This window comes from Cyanistes caeruleus, chromosome 10, assembly GCF_971803275.1.
Source record: "Cyanistes caeruleus chromosome 10, bCyaCae1.hap1.1, whole genome shotgun sequence".
In the NCBI taxonomy this organism is placed as follows: Eukaryota; Metazoa; Chordata; class Aves; order Passeriformes; family Paridae; genus Cyanistes; species Cyanistes caeruleus.
Genome location: NC_141710.1, coordinates 343,331 through 358,765, shown reverse-complemented (window position 1 = coordinate 358,765; position 15,435 = coordinate 343,331). Strand labels below are relative to the sequence as shown.

Here is a 15,435-nt window from a genome sequence, read left to right as displayed (position 1 = left end):
TTGCCTTCTTGCATCCTCTAGAAAGTCACTTAGTCGCTTCCATTTCCAGAGAGTCCCTGAAGAAGCTCATTATTTATTTGGAGAATACTGAAGAAATTTTTGAATGTTACATTTGCACAGTTTAGTTAAATGTTTCTTTTGCAGTGGACTCCTGAGGGGAGACGCTTGGTCACTGGTGCATCTAGTGGGGAGTTCACTTTATGGAATGGACTGACTTTCAATTTTGAAACAATATTGCAGGTAAAGTAATCTGTCAAGATTCCTTTGTGTTCCCTTGAGGTCTTGGAGCATGTTTTAGGAACACATCTTCACCCTGTTCATCACGGGTATGTGGCCTGAGTGGTGATGGGAGCCTTAGAGGTCTTTTATTCTGCTCTGATCCCATGTCAGGCCATGGCTACAGGCAATTAATTCACTTAATGCTTCTCATTCCACCTCCATCTGCTATATTAGCTGTTCTCAGGAATGTACTATGAGTATTTGTAATAAAGAAACACTTTGGAAACAAAGCAAAGAGCAAATACTCTTATATTTAGAAGACCATTGTATACAGAGTAAGGGGTTTTTCCCTCCTAGCATCTTGAATGTAATTAGATCATCATTGTTCTCATTTCCTCATTGCAGCTGTTAAGTCAGAACTTTAGTAACTTCAGTGTTTGTGTGGATCAGACAGTATTTGAATGTGTTTGCTAGAAGTTCTGTTTCTGAATTTGCAGGCTCACGACAGCCCTGTAAGGGCTATGACTTGGTCACACAATGATATGTGGATGCTGACAGCAGACCACGGGGGATATGTGAAATACTGGCAGTCCAACATGAACAACGTCAAGATGTTCCAGGCACATAAGGAGGCGATTAGAGAGGCCAGGTTTATACACAATATACCATTTTCTGTAGTACCTATTGCCATGATTAGACTGTTCTCTAAGTGTATTCTGGGTGCAGAAATGCATGGGTTCTGTCAGATTCTGGGAAACTTCCTGCACCACATAAACACAGTATTTCCTTTTGTTTCCACATTCTCACCGTTTTGCTGGCACCTTTCTGAATTAGTATTGTCCCAGTATCCGCCTCTGCAATATGTTAGAGATGTATTTGTCTGCCGCATTTTGCACTGGTATTCTTTTCATTTTTATATGGTGACAATGTGTATCAGTTATTCCTTTTTATACGCACTGTGTAAGACAACAATTTCATTCCAAATAAAGAATTCAGTCTTTAATAATCTAACTGAATAAAATATAAAGCCTTCAGAAATAAAACACCTGCATAGTTCTCACAAAATAATAAAACACTAAATAAAGTGAAGAACTGCTTGGCTTGGTGAAGCCAAGACTTCCAGTAATACTAAATACCCACGCAGACTGCCACATACAGAAGTCTAATGTTAATACTGAATGGGTTCTTCAAGCTTGAAACTGTAAGAAAGCCATTGAAAAGAAGATTGTAGGATATTCTCTTGGTTCAGTGTTGATGCCTCAGTTGTGCAAATGTCTTTATAAAAATCAAATCTAAAGTGATACTTATCAGTAAGATGTAAGTGAAGGGTGTTTCTAGAGCAAACCTGCATATAATTTTTAGTAAATGTTTTTAAGCCTGAAGAGAAGCTGCAGATCCCAAATGGCGCTAAAACAGTGTTTCTTTGGGTTCAGGTGCTGGCCCTTGGTGATAAACGTTCACTGCCACAAACTCACTTTCCACTAAAGTCACCATTATTCTTGGTAGGGTGCAGCATTTTCTGCCAGAGTTTGTAAAAGAAGTGCTTACTTTGGATTCAGTTACTGTCTGACTATCATGGCCATGCACTGAATTTCTCTACTGCTTTAGGCCCTTTCTTGATCATAAAGATCTAGGATTTCACAAGGGCACTCCCTCGTGGTCTTTCACTGCACCAGAAAGAAAGTTGAGTGCCTATCAGTTGTTGGTGTTCTGGCCCTATTCACATGGTTAAATAACTCCTTGCTTTTCCAGTGACTTTCATCAACCAATGATAACTGCTGAATCTGGAAGCTGCTTATGTGTCTGAAGGATTCTTTTCATGTTGTTAGTGGGGTGTAATAGGAGGGAATGTTTCCAAATTGCTCTTATTAGTGGTATGTTTATTTTATATAGGTTTTTTTTTTTTCCAACAGTTAAACCAAATAGAATTTTCCTGTAACCAGCTTTCCCTTATTTTTTGCTTCTCTGCTGCAACGCACCTGTGGCTGAAGAGGAGTTTTTTCCTAAGACCTGTTCTCCTGTGCTTCTATGTGGTGTCACTTTCTTGTGGTATTACCAAACATAAAAATCTAGGGTGACCGTTACCAAACCATTTGATGTTGCTTCTCATCCTGCAGAGAAGGCACTACTCTGTGCAGTCACAGATAGGAAGGTGCTAAGAATAAATGACAGATTTTTTTTTTCTTCATTTGACAGGGGACTGCAATGCAGTAGTAATCCTATGGTAAATTCATGTCTTGTGGTGAAGTGCCATTTGGCAGGCGCTGTATTCACTTAGAAGTGCCTATGTTCAAATGCCTCCTTCAGTGTATAATACATTACAGTATAATTTTGCCCTGTCTGAGAAGCATAGATAATCTGTTAAATGCTGACTTCTTTCCCCTGCTGTGTGTCTTCATGTAACAGTTTCTCACCCACGGATAATAAATTTGCTACATGCTCTGACGACGGCACTGTTAGAATCTGGGACTTTCTACGTTGCCATGAGGAGAGAATTCTTCGAGGTATGTGTACCAAAAGTACTGATTGGGGTATTTCAAGAGGGGGAAAACTTTTTTTTTTTTTTTTTTTTACTAGTGGTTCACAATACAGAAGTATCAGCTTGTCTACAATTTTTGTCTTAATGCTCCAAACAAGTTTTTGTTTGGCTGCTGCTGTAGGTGCCTTATTTTTAGAGAGGCTGCACTTCACAATGGCATTACACTGTTACTCTCCACTTGAGCTTAAACAATGGAGGTGGATAGAAGGACATTTTACTGCTCCTAATTAGGTAGAAACAGCTGTTTCTGGATCAGGAATACATTTATCCTTCTCCAAAGCTTAATTTGTGACCACTGTTATTTCAGAACATGCATCTTCATGCAGAGGATTCCATTCTTTTCACAGGCATACCTTTCATTCTGATTTCTTCAGAGGCAAGGTGGTTATTTCTCATTCCTTAAGAGGAAGAGAGTATTTAAGTAGAGAAAAGGTAAATTCTGATCACATCATTTATAGCACAGGGAAATAATCCTAGCTATGGTTAAAGTTTCTGTCCAACATCTATGTATACTAAATTCTGGTGCCTTTCCACTGGCTTTCTTGAGCCTTTCTCCTTCTTTTGTTGCAATCCTGATGAGCAGTAACAGTAGCTTCTGACAGCTATTCCTTATTTACAGAGCTGCCCAAGGTACATAATGTAATAAGAGAATATATATTAAAAGGCTGCTAGGAGACAGAGGGCTGTAGATTTGCAGATAATCTGCAAAGAATGTATAAAATAAAAACATGGACTTTCAGTTATAGGTGTGTGAGCTTGTTCAGTGCTTTCCTAAATTAAGCAATTTTTTTTTTAAAGTCATGCCTCCAACTTGGACCTGCATTCCATATTTTATGAAGTAGATCTCTCCCTGTTTCTTTTGACTCTTAAGGCCTCCTCTTGTTGCACAAGCATGTTACTTTTAAACACCACTACTTTGCAAAGACATTAAGCTTCAGTATTACTGCAGTGGTGGTATTGTAACGGCATGTGTCCATAGACATTATGGTAGGTGTGTTCTTTTCAGGACTTGGCAAACAAATTTCTAGGTTATATAATTTACACCTGTTACTCTGGAAGGCCTCAAACAGATTTGGGACTGTTTTGCTTGATGCTTCACAAAATCATTCTGCCCTAAACATATTCTGTACCCTCCTCCATGTATGTACTAACTATGTGGAGGAAATAGGGGCTGCCTCCATGCGGAGTTGTCAAGGTCATAAAAATTCCTCCACTTCTACATTCTTCCAGTGTTCAAAGTAGGAGAAGAGCATGTAATGTAGGCTATAGAGAACAGAACTTGCACTACATTTTCTTCTCTTACCTCGTGTATATTAACATTTGGTTGTGAGTAGACTTCAGAATTATCCTATAGTTTCTTAGCTTATACATCTCAGTATTCAATTTTTAGTTTGCACATAATTCTATAAAGAATACATTTGCTTCTACTTTTGTCATCTAACCACAATACACTTCACCTTTCATTTAAGTTTGAAAGTGGTTAGAAAACATTAACATCTTGGGATAAAATTGAACAGGGCAGATTATTCCTTGTTTCTCCTGTAAGATAAGCAAAAAACCACCAAACCCCAACCTAAACCCAAAGAACACCAGCAAAAAAATCCCTCATACCAAAGCAAAATAATACCCAAACCCCTGACTGTTGGGAGGATGTCTCTGAATGTACAAGTTTGATTTGGCTTTGGTCTCTAGGACTGGTTTTAAATATGGTCAGAAGAATTATTTGAAAGAGCTGATGGGTAACATAATTTTATTGGTAGAAAATCCAAGCTTTCACACTTTTATTTGGAGATTAGTGCTTATGGCTTTAGGATATGAATCTTCAGCTTTTGGCTTCTCCATGTGCATTCTGCTTTTCCATAGTTACAAGTGTGACCTGTAAAACTTTGCTGAGTACAACCTTCCAATTGTTCAAATACTCATGCCATTGCCATCCAGTTAGTGATCTGTAAATTAAAATCTTGGTGCCACTATGTCAGAAGGATTTTATGTACATTGTTTAGATCAAATACAATGCTGAGAAATTATTTTTATTTCCTACTTTCACACATCATACAGCTATTCTGGATAATATTGGTGTTGTGAAGTTGAGGGACTTCTACAGTGTCCTTTAGGTCCAGAGTTTCACTTCATGTGTTGAGGTCTTCTTCAAGTTGTCACACAGAATTATAAAAATCAAATGTAACTGTCAGTTTACAGTCAGATGTATAAAAAGATCAGCACTCAGGGATAATATGTCAATATATTGTTGTTCTTAATGATTTTTCAACAAAAAATTAAGGAACATATTTTAAAAAACACATTGGAAGATTCTAATGGTAAGGAATGCTTTTAAAGCAATTCTGTAGAGAGCATTAAAGTTACGGGGATAAGCTTTGCTGATACATAAAAAAAACCAACAGAATTCCATAGGCTTATTGCAGGTGCTTTTCCTTGCACGCGAGCAAACAAATATCTATTGCTGTTGCTTACTGAAATGGTCCATTAAAAGTGGCCTGAAACAACAATTCTAGACTTACCTTCTGAAGAGTATTGGAAAAACAGTGGAAGTGGTAAATTGCGTAAGATAAATTCTTAAGGTTTTCCTGCAGTTTTTTCAGCTGTCTGGAGCAGGCTACACATTTTTCCCGTAGTTTAACCTGTAAGTACGTGAGCTGCGTGAGATACACTTATTAACTGTATCCACTTTCCTTTAATTCCTCAAAGTGAAGATAAACAGAAGACCCTCCAGGGTTCTTCATACCTTGTGCCAGAGGTTCTGAGTCTCATTTCTTCAATCTCCAAGTCCCTTTTTGCTGGACAGTTTTTCACTGCTTAATTTTGTTTTGGCTATTGTTTCTACCACCATGGCTTCCCAGGGTACAGGAGGGGGAGTTTGGGCATTTTGGTAGCAGTACATGAAGATTTATCAAGCTTCTTTTTAATACCCTAAATAAATATATAGGATTAAAATCTGGTTTTCTTGGGGAACCATTTTAAATAATTCAAGTGAATTATCTTGAAAGAACTTGCAGGTGGAGGAAATAGCACTGAGTGTCACTGCTTCTCCATGGCCCAGGTACTGCCTGGGTTTTCTCTTGAGGTAGAGCTGCTGTGACCCTGATTTTACACCAGTTGCTTTTGCCTGTGTGTATTTCTGTCATTTCACTATCTTTATGATGGTAAACAAGTGCAATTGAATGCACTTACTAAAATACAGTAGGAACTTTACAGATGTTAGAAAAAAAGTTCTTTTAAAAATAAGACACGGAAAATAGGCTATAGTATAGCAATATTTTATTTTCATGGCAATAATCTGTTCCTCTGAAAGGCATTTCCAATAAAGCACTCTCAGATCTTTTGTCTAAACTGTTGCAGTGAAGTTAATGCTGGGAACATTTCTGTAAGAACATACACATAGATGGCTTTTAATAATGCTAAAAATATCTAGTGAAAAACTATGCAGTACAACATTCATGTCCCTTTATTTATATGAGAAATTAATGTTATTGCTGATTTTTACTGGTGGCAGTGACGTTCTGGGTAGTGTGTCTGTGCTGATGCATCCCCAGGAATATTTTTGGGTAGGTCATTAATAAACACATGATTCCTTAATTATTCCCAGCATGACATCATGGGCTAGGAGGCTACAAATAGATTTTGGATTTCTCAGTTCCCCCGTCCTTCCTTCTTTCTTTCACAGTCACCCAGAATCCCATCGAAATAAATGCTGGGGAAGAGTGTAATGCTTTCATTCTCCAGTGTAGATGAGCTCTGTATTCCCAGGATTTCAAAGGTTACCTGCCTTAAATATGTCTTTTGGGGAGGATGACTCCACCCAGCTCTCTGAAGGATGCTATAACCCATGCTTTTTAAAACACTTTGTAGATATATTTTTCTGTTTTCTGTCTCTAAAGTAGGGTGATAGATTAAATGGTGTTTCAGCCAGTGTGGTAGACTTGACAAAAGATTTGTCTTAGCCTAATTCAAACAATTAAAGGCAATCACGATTTCATTGCATTCTGCCTGGATTTGAAATGTGCAGTCTGTAACAGCATCTCATTTTTGACGCTATCAGCTACAAAATATCATGTGCATTTGTGCCTGCAGAAGTCACAGCAATCATGGTAAACAGACTTTTACTCTGCTCACAGGTTCTGAAAAAGTGTTTCCACGTGGAAACTCTGTTCATACTGAAATAATTGAGGGATTTTTTCCTTCCTTCTCTTCCATGTCTCAATCTTTATTAACAAATAATGTACCATGAAGCTCCTTAAGCTTGAATCTATTTTATGGTTTGTGTCCTCTGCACTTTCCACCTGAAAGGGAAGGATCTCTTCAGATTTTAATTCCTCAGTCAAATAGCAAATCCTGTTCTTACGGATGCCTATGACTTCCATGGGTAAAAGGAACCTGAGGACCAGAACTACATCTTCAGCTTGGCCCTTCACTTTTAAACATTATTAGCCAACTCTTAGCCTTGAAGCAAGTAACTTCTAAAACTGTTTCCTTTTCTTGGAGTATAATTGAACTCTACATTGGATAATTTAAAAGAAAAAATCTTAACACTTCTCTTTCCAACTTTGTTACCCTTATATGAGGTTTTTTTCTTTTTTTTCCCCTGTCTCAGCAAAGAGAAAACAGCAAATTCCGGAAATACTTTCATGTCAATACCATTTTTCTTGTAAGGAGACCTATTTTTAAAACTTTCAAGAGTTTTTTGTGGGGGTTGCTTCTTTAGACTGTTGGGATTTCAGGTATATTTGAAACGTCTTCTAGCCTACTGATGCATTCCTGCATGCATATTAGAAGGTTTTTACTCAGAACAGAAGCTCGGGATGAGATGAGACCTGGCTGACAGTGGCATGCCAATCAATCTAGAGAAGGCAAGTCCTTGAATTTTTGAACTTAAAAAGATGATCTGTTTTGGAGTGCTGGTATTGGACCAGCTCAGTCTTCTCTTTGTTGGTGGGCTTTTTCTTTGCCAGCTGGTGTTGCAGGTCTTTGGTCTTTGTTGCCAAAGCTGAGCTGGGGCTGGGGGAGAGAGGTGCTGCAGCTAAATCAGTCAAGGAACAGCAAATGGCTGTGTTTTTCATGTGCAGTAGGCACAAGAAATGTTCAGGAATTTATGTTAATAGTGAATCTGTGAGATTTTTTTTCTGCACAGTTGGGATCACTTGCACAATCTGCGATGCAAGAGCCCCATTGTCCTGCTGTTCATGTTATGCCAGTGATCCTGCTGCTGCTTCTTTGATTTTTTTGCATGGTGGGCTCTTCATTGCCTTATGCACTTTTCTCCTCTCATAAGGAAATGTCTCTGCCTTTTGAGATTAAAAGTTACAAATATTGTATACAATTTCCTGCTTCATAAATGGAAGGTATCACACAACATAAATTTCCCTAGCATCTTTCTCTACACTTTGTTCAGAGTTAAGTAGCAGCAGGGATCTGGAGTGAGTTCTTATACCCTTTCCTGAGCTTGTAGCTAATCTCAGTTACTGCTGCTTGTTAGGATGGTGGGTATAATCTACATAAGATGGGAAGAATCCCATTTCTTGCTTGAGTCTACTGTAAAGTGTTCAGGTGTCATCTGGTAACTCAGCATATCCCTGATAATGACTTCCAGTACTAAAATGCATTGGTTTTCTCTGCATAGGAAGCTTTATTACAGATAGGCTTTATTGAAATATCCACTTCTGTACATTTTAGAAGTAAAAATCCATCTGAGAGTTGAGAAACTACCCTGCTGTATTGACTTATATCAGCTTTCTATTTGTGAAGTATCTAGATAGAACAAAAATTTGGGGTTGTTTCACTGAATTGAGGTGCTTGGTTTCTGTGATTAAAAGATGATGATGATAAGGTGGTAGGTTCAGGCTTCTGTTCTGCTTCCTAAAACAATTCCAGGAGAATTAGAGGGTATTGGAGACTGCTCTTGGAGCTGATTGCACGTGATATGCCAAAAAATTGTAGTTCATTTTTGAGTAGCATACAGCATACTAAGTTTTAGAGTTCTGATTCTTACCTACACCAAGTGTTTTGACAATCCTGAAAAATTAATAGGAAATAAATAGAATTCTCAAGGAACGGGTACAAGAGATCACAAGACGTGAAACACAGCACTGTGCTGTAAGGAAGTTATGCTGCACACATCAGTCAAGGCTTTCCATGAGACAAGAATGAAAAGACACTGTACATGAAAGAGATTATTTCAGGTGCAACTTTGAAATATTTTCATCCCTTAAAATTGTCCTGAAGCTGAAAGTTTTACAATCACTCACATTGAGTCCAAGGGCAAATTTTGCACTAATAATCCATCTATTCTCTTAAGCATGGAGGAATAATGAGAAACCTCAGTGTTTCCCGGAGCAGCCAGTTCTCAATGCTGCTGAAATACAGGATGGTTCCATAAGAACTTCTCTGCATTGTTAGGGTTTTTTGCCTCTGCTTCCTTTTGTGTGTTTGATGATTGCAAGCGGTAGATAAATACTGAACTAGGTGAAACCATTTTTTACAGGTTGTTAGTTATAAATACTGGAGTGATGAGAACTTCATCAGTTGTGACTTCACATGGAACTGAAAATAATTGTGCACAATACTCTGTGTGTGGGTCAGGATCCACTTGCAGTGAGAGCCTCTGGTGCACCTGTGAGCTTTGGCCTTCAGCCCTGCTCATGGTTATGGAGGAAGAAAAACACTATCTAAGCATTGATAGTAATGATAAAATCCTAAATTACAGGGACCGTTGAATGCTGATGCTAAGGTGTTACCAGTCTTTCTTTCTCAGCACAATTGAGGATGGTGGCCTCTGGGTATCTACTCACCAGTATTTGTCACAGCAAAAGTTCTTAACAAAAAAAATTAGCTGGAATTAGCCTTAAGCCATTTATGTTAGTAACTCATCTCTGATGAAGTCTTACTTGGATAAATACTCAGAATTGGACACTTCATTAATTAGATTTTTAATGGACTCTTTTTTTCTGGCATACCATTTCCTCAGGGAGCACAAATAAAATGAAGCTCTTTTAAAATGAATGGTGGAATCTTCAGAAAACAGGAATACACAATTCTTTGCTGAAAACAATCCATCTCAGTCCTTAGGAACTTTTCTTGCAGGCTTCTTGATGCCACTTGCATGAGTTGAACAAAACACTTTTTTATTTATTTAACTTTTATATTTTCATCTCCTTCAGTTACTGTACTAAAATCTTTTGTGCATCTAGGTAAGCATAAACTTTGCAAAGCATTTGATGTTTTCTTTGCATCATTTCTATTCTACATACTTAATTATTTTGTGTTATTTTTACGTTCAGATCTGAATTCTATTCTAGGTTTAGTAGTGAGACACACTTAGCATTTTATCATATGAATGGTATCATAATCTGATATTTGAGATTACATGTTCCTAGGGACAGCCAGGCCCTGGCAGATGGGGAGAGAGCTTGCAAATGTTTTCCCTAAAATACAGTAGCATTTTTTTTCATGTCTTTCATAACTGCCCGCCATTAACTTCCTCATGAGAATGCTGATCCTGCTTGTGATACATTGCATTTTTAGGAGGACATAGTCAAGATTTAAACTGGGAATTTGCTTAAATGGGATTGTATAGCAGATCAGGAGAAAAGGGATTAATAAGAATCCTGAATGAATCTGTGTGAAAGGTGGCTGGAAATAAGAACAGGAAATGTGAGGAAAGTGTGGAGGCTGTGTCAATATGAAAAAACTAACAACAGCTCGTGTAAGGATTGAGAAAAGTTGGTGGCAGTGTGAACATGGAGATGAGAATGAGGTGTGGTGGTACTCAGCAAATCACACTCTAGGCATTTTGTGAATAATTTGGGGCAACCTCAGTCATTGGATCAGCCACTGGGCAGGCAGGGGTTTTATGGTTGAGGGATATATGTGGAGACAAGTAGACAGCGTAGGGTGTGCCAAGAGTGTGTATATATGCTTATCTGTGTGATAGTAGTACCCCTAGTATCTCTTAAATTTTGTGTTCTGTGTCGTGGCTTATAGACACTCAAGCTGATGAGTTGGAGTAGTTAGGAACATGCTCTGTATTTGTTCCAAAGATGAACAAAGGAGACCTCCCCGCAAGAATCATGCAGTCCAACTCTTTAGTTCTGGTCATCCCCAAGATTCACACCGTTTGCCCACAAGTATTATACAAACCCTTCTTGAGCTCTGTCAGGCTTTGTGCTGTGGCCACTTCCTGGGGATTCTGTTCCAGTGCTCAACCATCCTGTGGGTGAAAAACTTTTCCTGGTATCCAACATAAACCTCTCCTGACTCAGCTCTAGCTGTTCCCCTGGGTCCTGTCACTGGTCTCGAGAGTGAAGAGATTCAGTGTATGCTCCTCCACTTCCCCTCACAAGGAAGTTGTAGGCTGAAATGTGGTCTCCTCAGTCTCTTCCAGGCTGAACAGATCAAATTACCTCAGCTGCTCCCCATATAATTTCCCCTCCAGACTTTTCACAATCCTCATGGCCTCCTTTGAACTCTGTCTAAAACTCAATGTCTTTCTCACCTTGTGGTGCCCACACCTGCCCCCAGCACTTGAGGTGAAGCTGCCCCAGGTCAGAGCAGAGTGGGGCAATCCCCTGCCTTGCCTGGCTCCCTGGGGCACGGCTGGCCCTCCTGGCTGCCAGGACAGCACTGGCTCATGTTCAGCTTGCCATCCATCAGGACCCCCAGTCTCTCATTCCATACACATGGCCAGGGTGGCCCTGTCTCAAGTGCAAAAGCCAGCACTTGCCCTTGTTAAAGCTGCTGTGGCTGGGGATTGTCCAGCTTGGTGGTGGTTTAGTGAGGGAGGGATGCCATCATTCTCACTGCAAAAGCTATCTCTACCACCTGATGAAAATCCATTATCTTGTTTAGTAATCCCTGTGAAGCAACGTGGACTTATTTTCTTCTTTGCAGTTTTATCAGTTTATAGCTGTAAAAGTATCTAAAGTGGCTCCTCAGATCTGAGGTTAGCTCTGGTTCACTTCAGCTGGGGGTATGACCAAGTAAACATGACAAAGAAGCATATGTATGCTTCAGCAGAAAGTAGTTGAGTAGATTAAGCATGCAAGTGTGTATTCAAGACTTATTTTCAAAGTTCAGTGCCAGAGTTTTCCACGGGACTGGTCTTTACATCACAGTGAAAATACAAATTGTTGCTTAATTTTGCTACTCACAGATAAGGCTTTTTGTTGAAAAGAAAACACTTCTTGTGGGAAGACATTTTGATTATTGCTGTTGAAAGTATAAATGTGTCTTGCAGGTAAAGTAACTATCAAGAAATTTTTATGTATTCGTACGTTCATTTATAAAGAGAAGGTTTTTAGGGGAGGTATTTTTTTTATAATTCAAAAGTATAGGGCTATTAAGTGTCTTAGCTTCAAAGAAGCACACCTGTAAGTATGGCAAGTATAGCTATACAAGAGAAATCTAAAACTTCTCAAAATATATTTATCTTACAAAAAGTTTCACAGATGAAGTTTGACAATTCTTCTATCCCAGTTTCTATTACTACCTGTAATTGTTAACTTAGTGGAAGCATCTGATATTCTAGTTCTGCAAAGCATTATTTTGATACATTACACAAGCTATCCAGTTCAATGCATCATATAGTTATTGTTTTATATACAATATTTTCTTAATAATTGTCATATTGTGTATGCATTGATTTTGCCCCACTGGAGGTATGTAGCAAGAGCTATTCCAGATGTAACTACAGCCACATGCAGAAGCAGTTGTATAATTTCACTTTAATTTGCTGGTGTAGACAAGAACTGCAAGTGTTATATAGTCATTGAATATAGAAGATGATCTTCATCTGGTTTTGACCATTTATAGAAATTTTGTGTGAAACTTTTTGCTCACCAAAATTAGTTTTTAAAGGGAACTCACCATATATAAATATGAGACTGACCTGAAAAACTGGAAAGTTAACTATAACAGGACTGAAACAGGTGCTTCTTCCAAATCACTAAGATCTTGGGGGGTAAACTTCAACTTTTAGTTCAGAAAAGCTGAGAAATGTGTTACCATAGCTGCTTAATATTGGGAAGAAAAAGAACCTTTTAGTGAAAAAATAAACCCAGCTTTCTGTGTGTGCTGGCAGATGCATATTTACTACCTAGGTCTTTTTCTCTGCCTGTTGATTTAGAATCATCGAGAGCATGAAAATACTGTAGATATTGTATTAAAATCTTATATTTTAAACTTCACTTTAAAAAAAATCCTCTAAAGAGAGTCATGATAACCTTATAAATAAGTAGCTGTAATACTGCTGAAATAACTGTAACTATTCCAGTTCTCAAAGGGAAAAATGAATCTATGAAAAAATGGAGCTGAGAATCCTGTCTATTATTAACAGCATATTGTTACATTCTGGGGAAATCAAGTCTAACTAATTAATACAGTATTTTTACACTTGAACTTCTCTTTATAGCTGACTTGCTTCTCTCCAGGATAGCCTTATTCAGCTTTATTTTTTTCTCAGTGTTAAGATTTAAGGAAGGAGTAGGTCTGATACACATTTACAATCCTCAGAATCTGAATAGAAAGACCTTAACATTCTTTCTTACTTAACACAAAGCCTAGTGTTCCTTGGGATATATTTTTCATCAGAGGTTGAAGTTCTTTCTGGCTTTATAAATAGTCACTACCCTTATGTATTAAAAAATATGAGTGTCATTTTTGGATTCAGTGAAGAGCTGATATTCCACATCACCTTCTAACCTTCTGTGGGAGGCACTTGTCCCAGTATGGTTGATAGGCTAAAACATTCTCCTTTGAAAAGGAAATTTTCACCATTTTTTAATATTTGGAGATAGGTAGCACAAATTGAGATGGTAGAGGTGGTATTTGTATGCAATTTCCCACTTAAGTACAAGTTCAGTGGGAATCCCCAGAAGTTTAAATGAGTTCAAACTCATTGATGTTCCAGATATGTTGCCATTATAAAAATAAATATTATAGCGAAGTTAAAAGTTTTAAAAAATAGTTTATCCCCTTTTCTCATCCAGTGGAAAGCACATTTAAAAGGCCATTTTTACTGCAGAGATGATCTCATGTTCAGCATCTTTTTTTTTCACCTGTTCTCTTAGTAGGGCAGTAAAAGAGTGTGAGAGCTTTGCTTAATTCTGGGGCCTGTGCAGTCTCTGTCCTTGGAGGTTTTCAGACTGAATCTGGATTAATCCCTAAATAACCCAGTCTGAATTCATAGCTTTGAGCAGCAGATTGAACAAGAGACTTCTGAGATTTCTTCCAGCCTGATTTACCCTGTGGTCATGGGATACTGAAATATACTGAATTCCCCTGTTTTGCCAAAGCTAGTAAAAATCCTGATGTAGGATTCAGCTGTTCACCAGCACGTATGACATAAGGACCTGATCTGGAAAAGAAAATGAAATATATATATAAATATAATTATTATTTGTTTGGTTTTTTTATTTTTTCTGGCAGCTTTTAACATGCTTCAGGAAATGCACACTATTTGGATTGGAAAGGTTTTATATTTAGTGGGTCTTTTTTTTAGAGATGATAAATGTTTGATCATTCCCTAGTAACTAATAGTATATTAGATGTAGTCATCACTGAAGTTTCAGAACTTCCTGTGTCCTACAAGCATTAAAACTTTTATGTAAATAAGATGCTTTGGTGTAAATAAGATGCTTTGGTCATGTGATGTCAGCATCTTTGAAGCTCCTGCTGATTATATAGTGAGGTAAACCAATACCTACAGATATATATATATATATATATATACACATATATGCAAATATAATAATTATATATATATAAATTTTTATATAAACATCTATAATGGTGCCAGTGGCACATTTTATCATCTTAATCCTCGTTTGATGCTCTCTTTTATGTTTCAAAATGATGCAGTTTTGAAAAAGACTCTGCAGTTTGTGTTGTAAAGCTCTAAAGCCCATGCACATTAAATTTAAAGTGTTTGCTTTAAATAAAAAATAAAAATAAAAAAAGCGATTTAGGTAGGTGCTTTACTCCTTGGACTAGGGCAGCCTAGGTTTGTCTGTGTGCATCAGTGTTCCTCTAGATCACATTCCCAGCTTCTCCAAAGACTCTGTAAGTAGACCTGCTGTATTCACAAAAATAAACCTTTACATCCAGGTGAAATGGGTGTTAAACAATCTTTTTTCTTCTTTTTCTTTCAAGTAAGAGCTGGTCTACAGAGTATATTTCATTGTTCATTCCCACACCTGTTCCAGGTCTTGACTGTAATGTCTAAACTAAAATTAATTTCTGAGTTTAAGCATTCTAACAGAAGAATGCATATTACTAAATATTATTTTGAGACTGCAGTTATCGCAAAAAATACTATTTTTTTACTAAAAAAAAATAAATTTTAAATTTTAGAAGTTTTTTGTCTTAAAACGTGAGAAGTGCAGGCCAGATTTGTCCTGGTGTAAACTCTAAACTGAGTTTAGAAAGAAGTAACTACACATTTCAAAACTTGTAGACAAAATTCTCCCATTTGAATTGTAATTAATCAAGAACAAGGTGTAGTTGCACATTGAAAAAACAATCTGGACAGCTCTGAAGCATATTTCTGTATAGCATAGGTGCTTCTAATTGTTAGCCAGATACTCTGTTTTCTAAGGATTAACTGAGTCTGCAGCTTGATAGAGTGCTGGGTGTTACTGCTTGCTGTTTATTCCTGGTCAAGAAGCATC

At 37.6% G+C, this 15,435-nt stretch overlaps 1 protein-coding gene across 1 annotated transcript in view; it reads left to right on the top strand.

Moving 5' to 3' along the window:
• The window catches only part of WDR33 (WD repeat domain 33), a 68,994-nt gene that overhangs the window by 19,560 nt on the left and 33,999 nt on the right, over positions 1 to 15,435 (top strand). Inside the window, exons 5-7 of the mRNA XM_086843325.1 lie at positions 145 to 240; positions 717 to 868; positions 2,626 to 2,723. Coding sequence (XP_086699451.1) covers positions 145 to 240; positions 717 to 868; positions 2,626 to 2,723 — 346 coding nt within the window. The remainder of the gene's footprint in view (positions 1 to 144; positions 241 to 716; positions 869 to 2,625; positions 2,724 to 15,435) is intronic.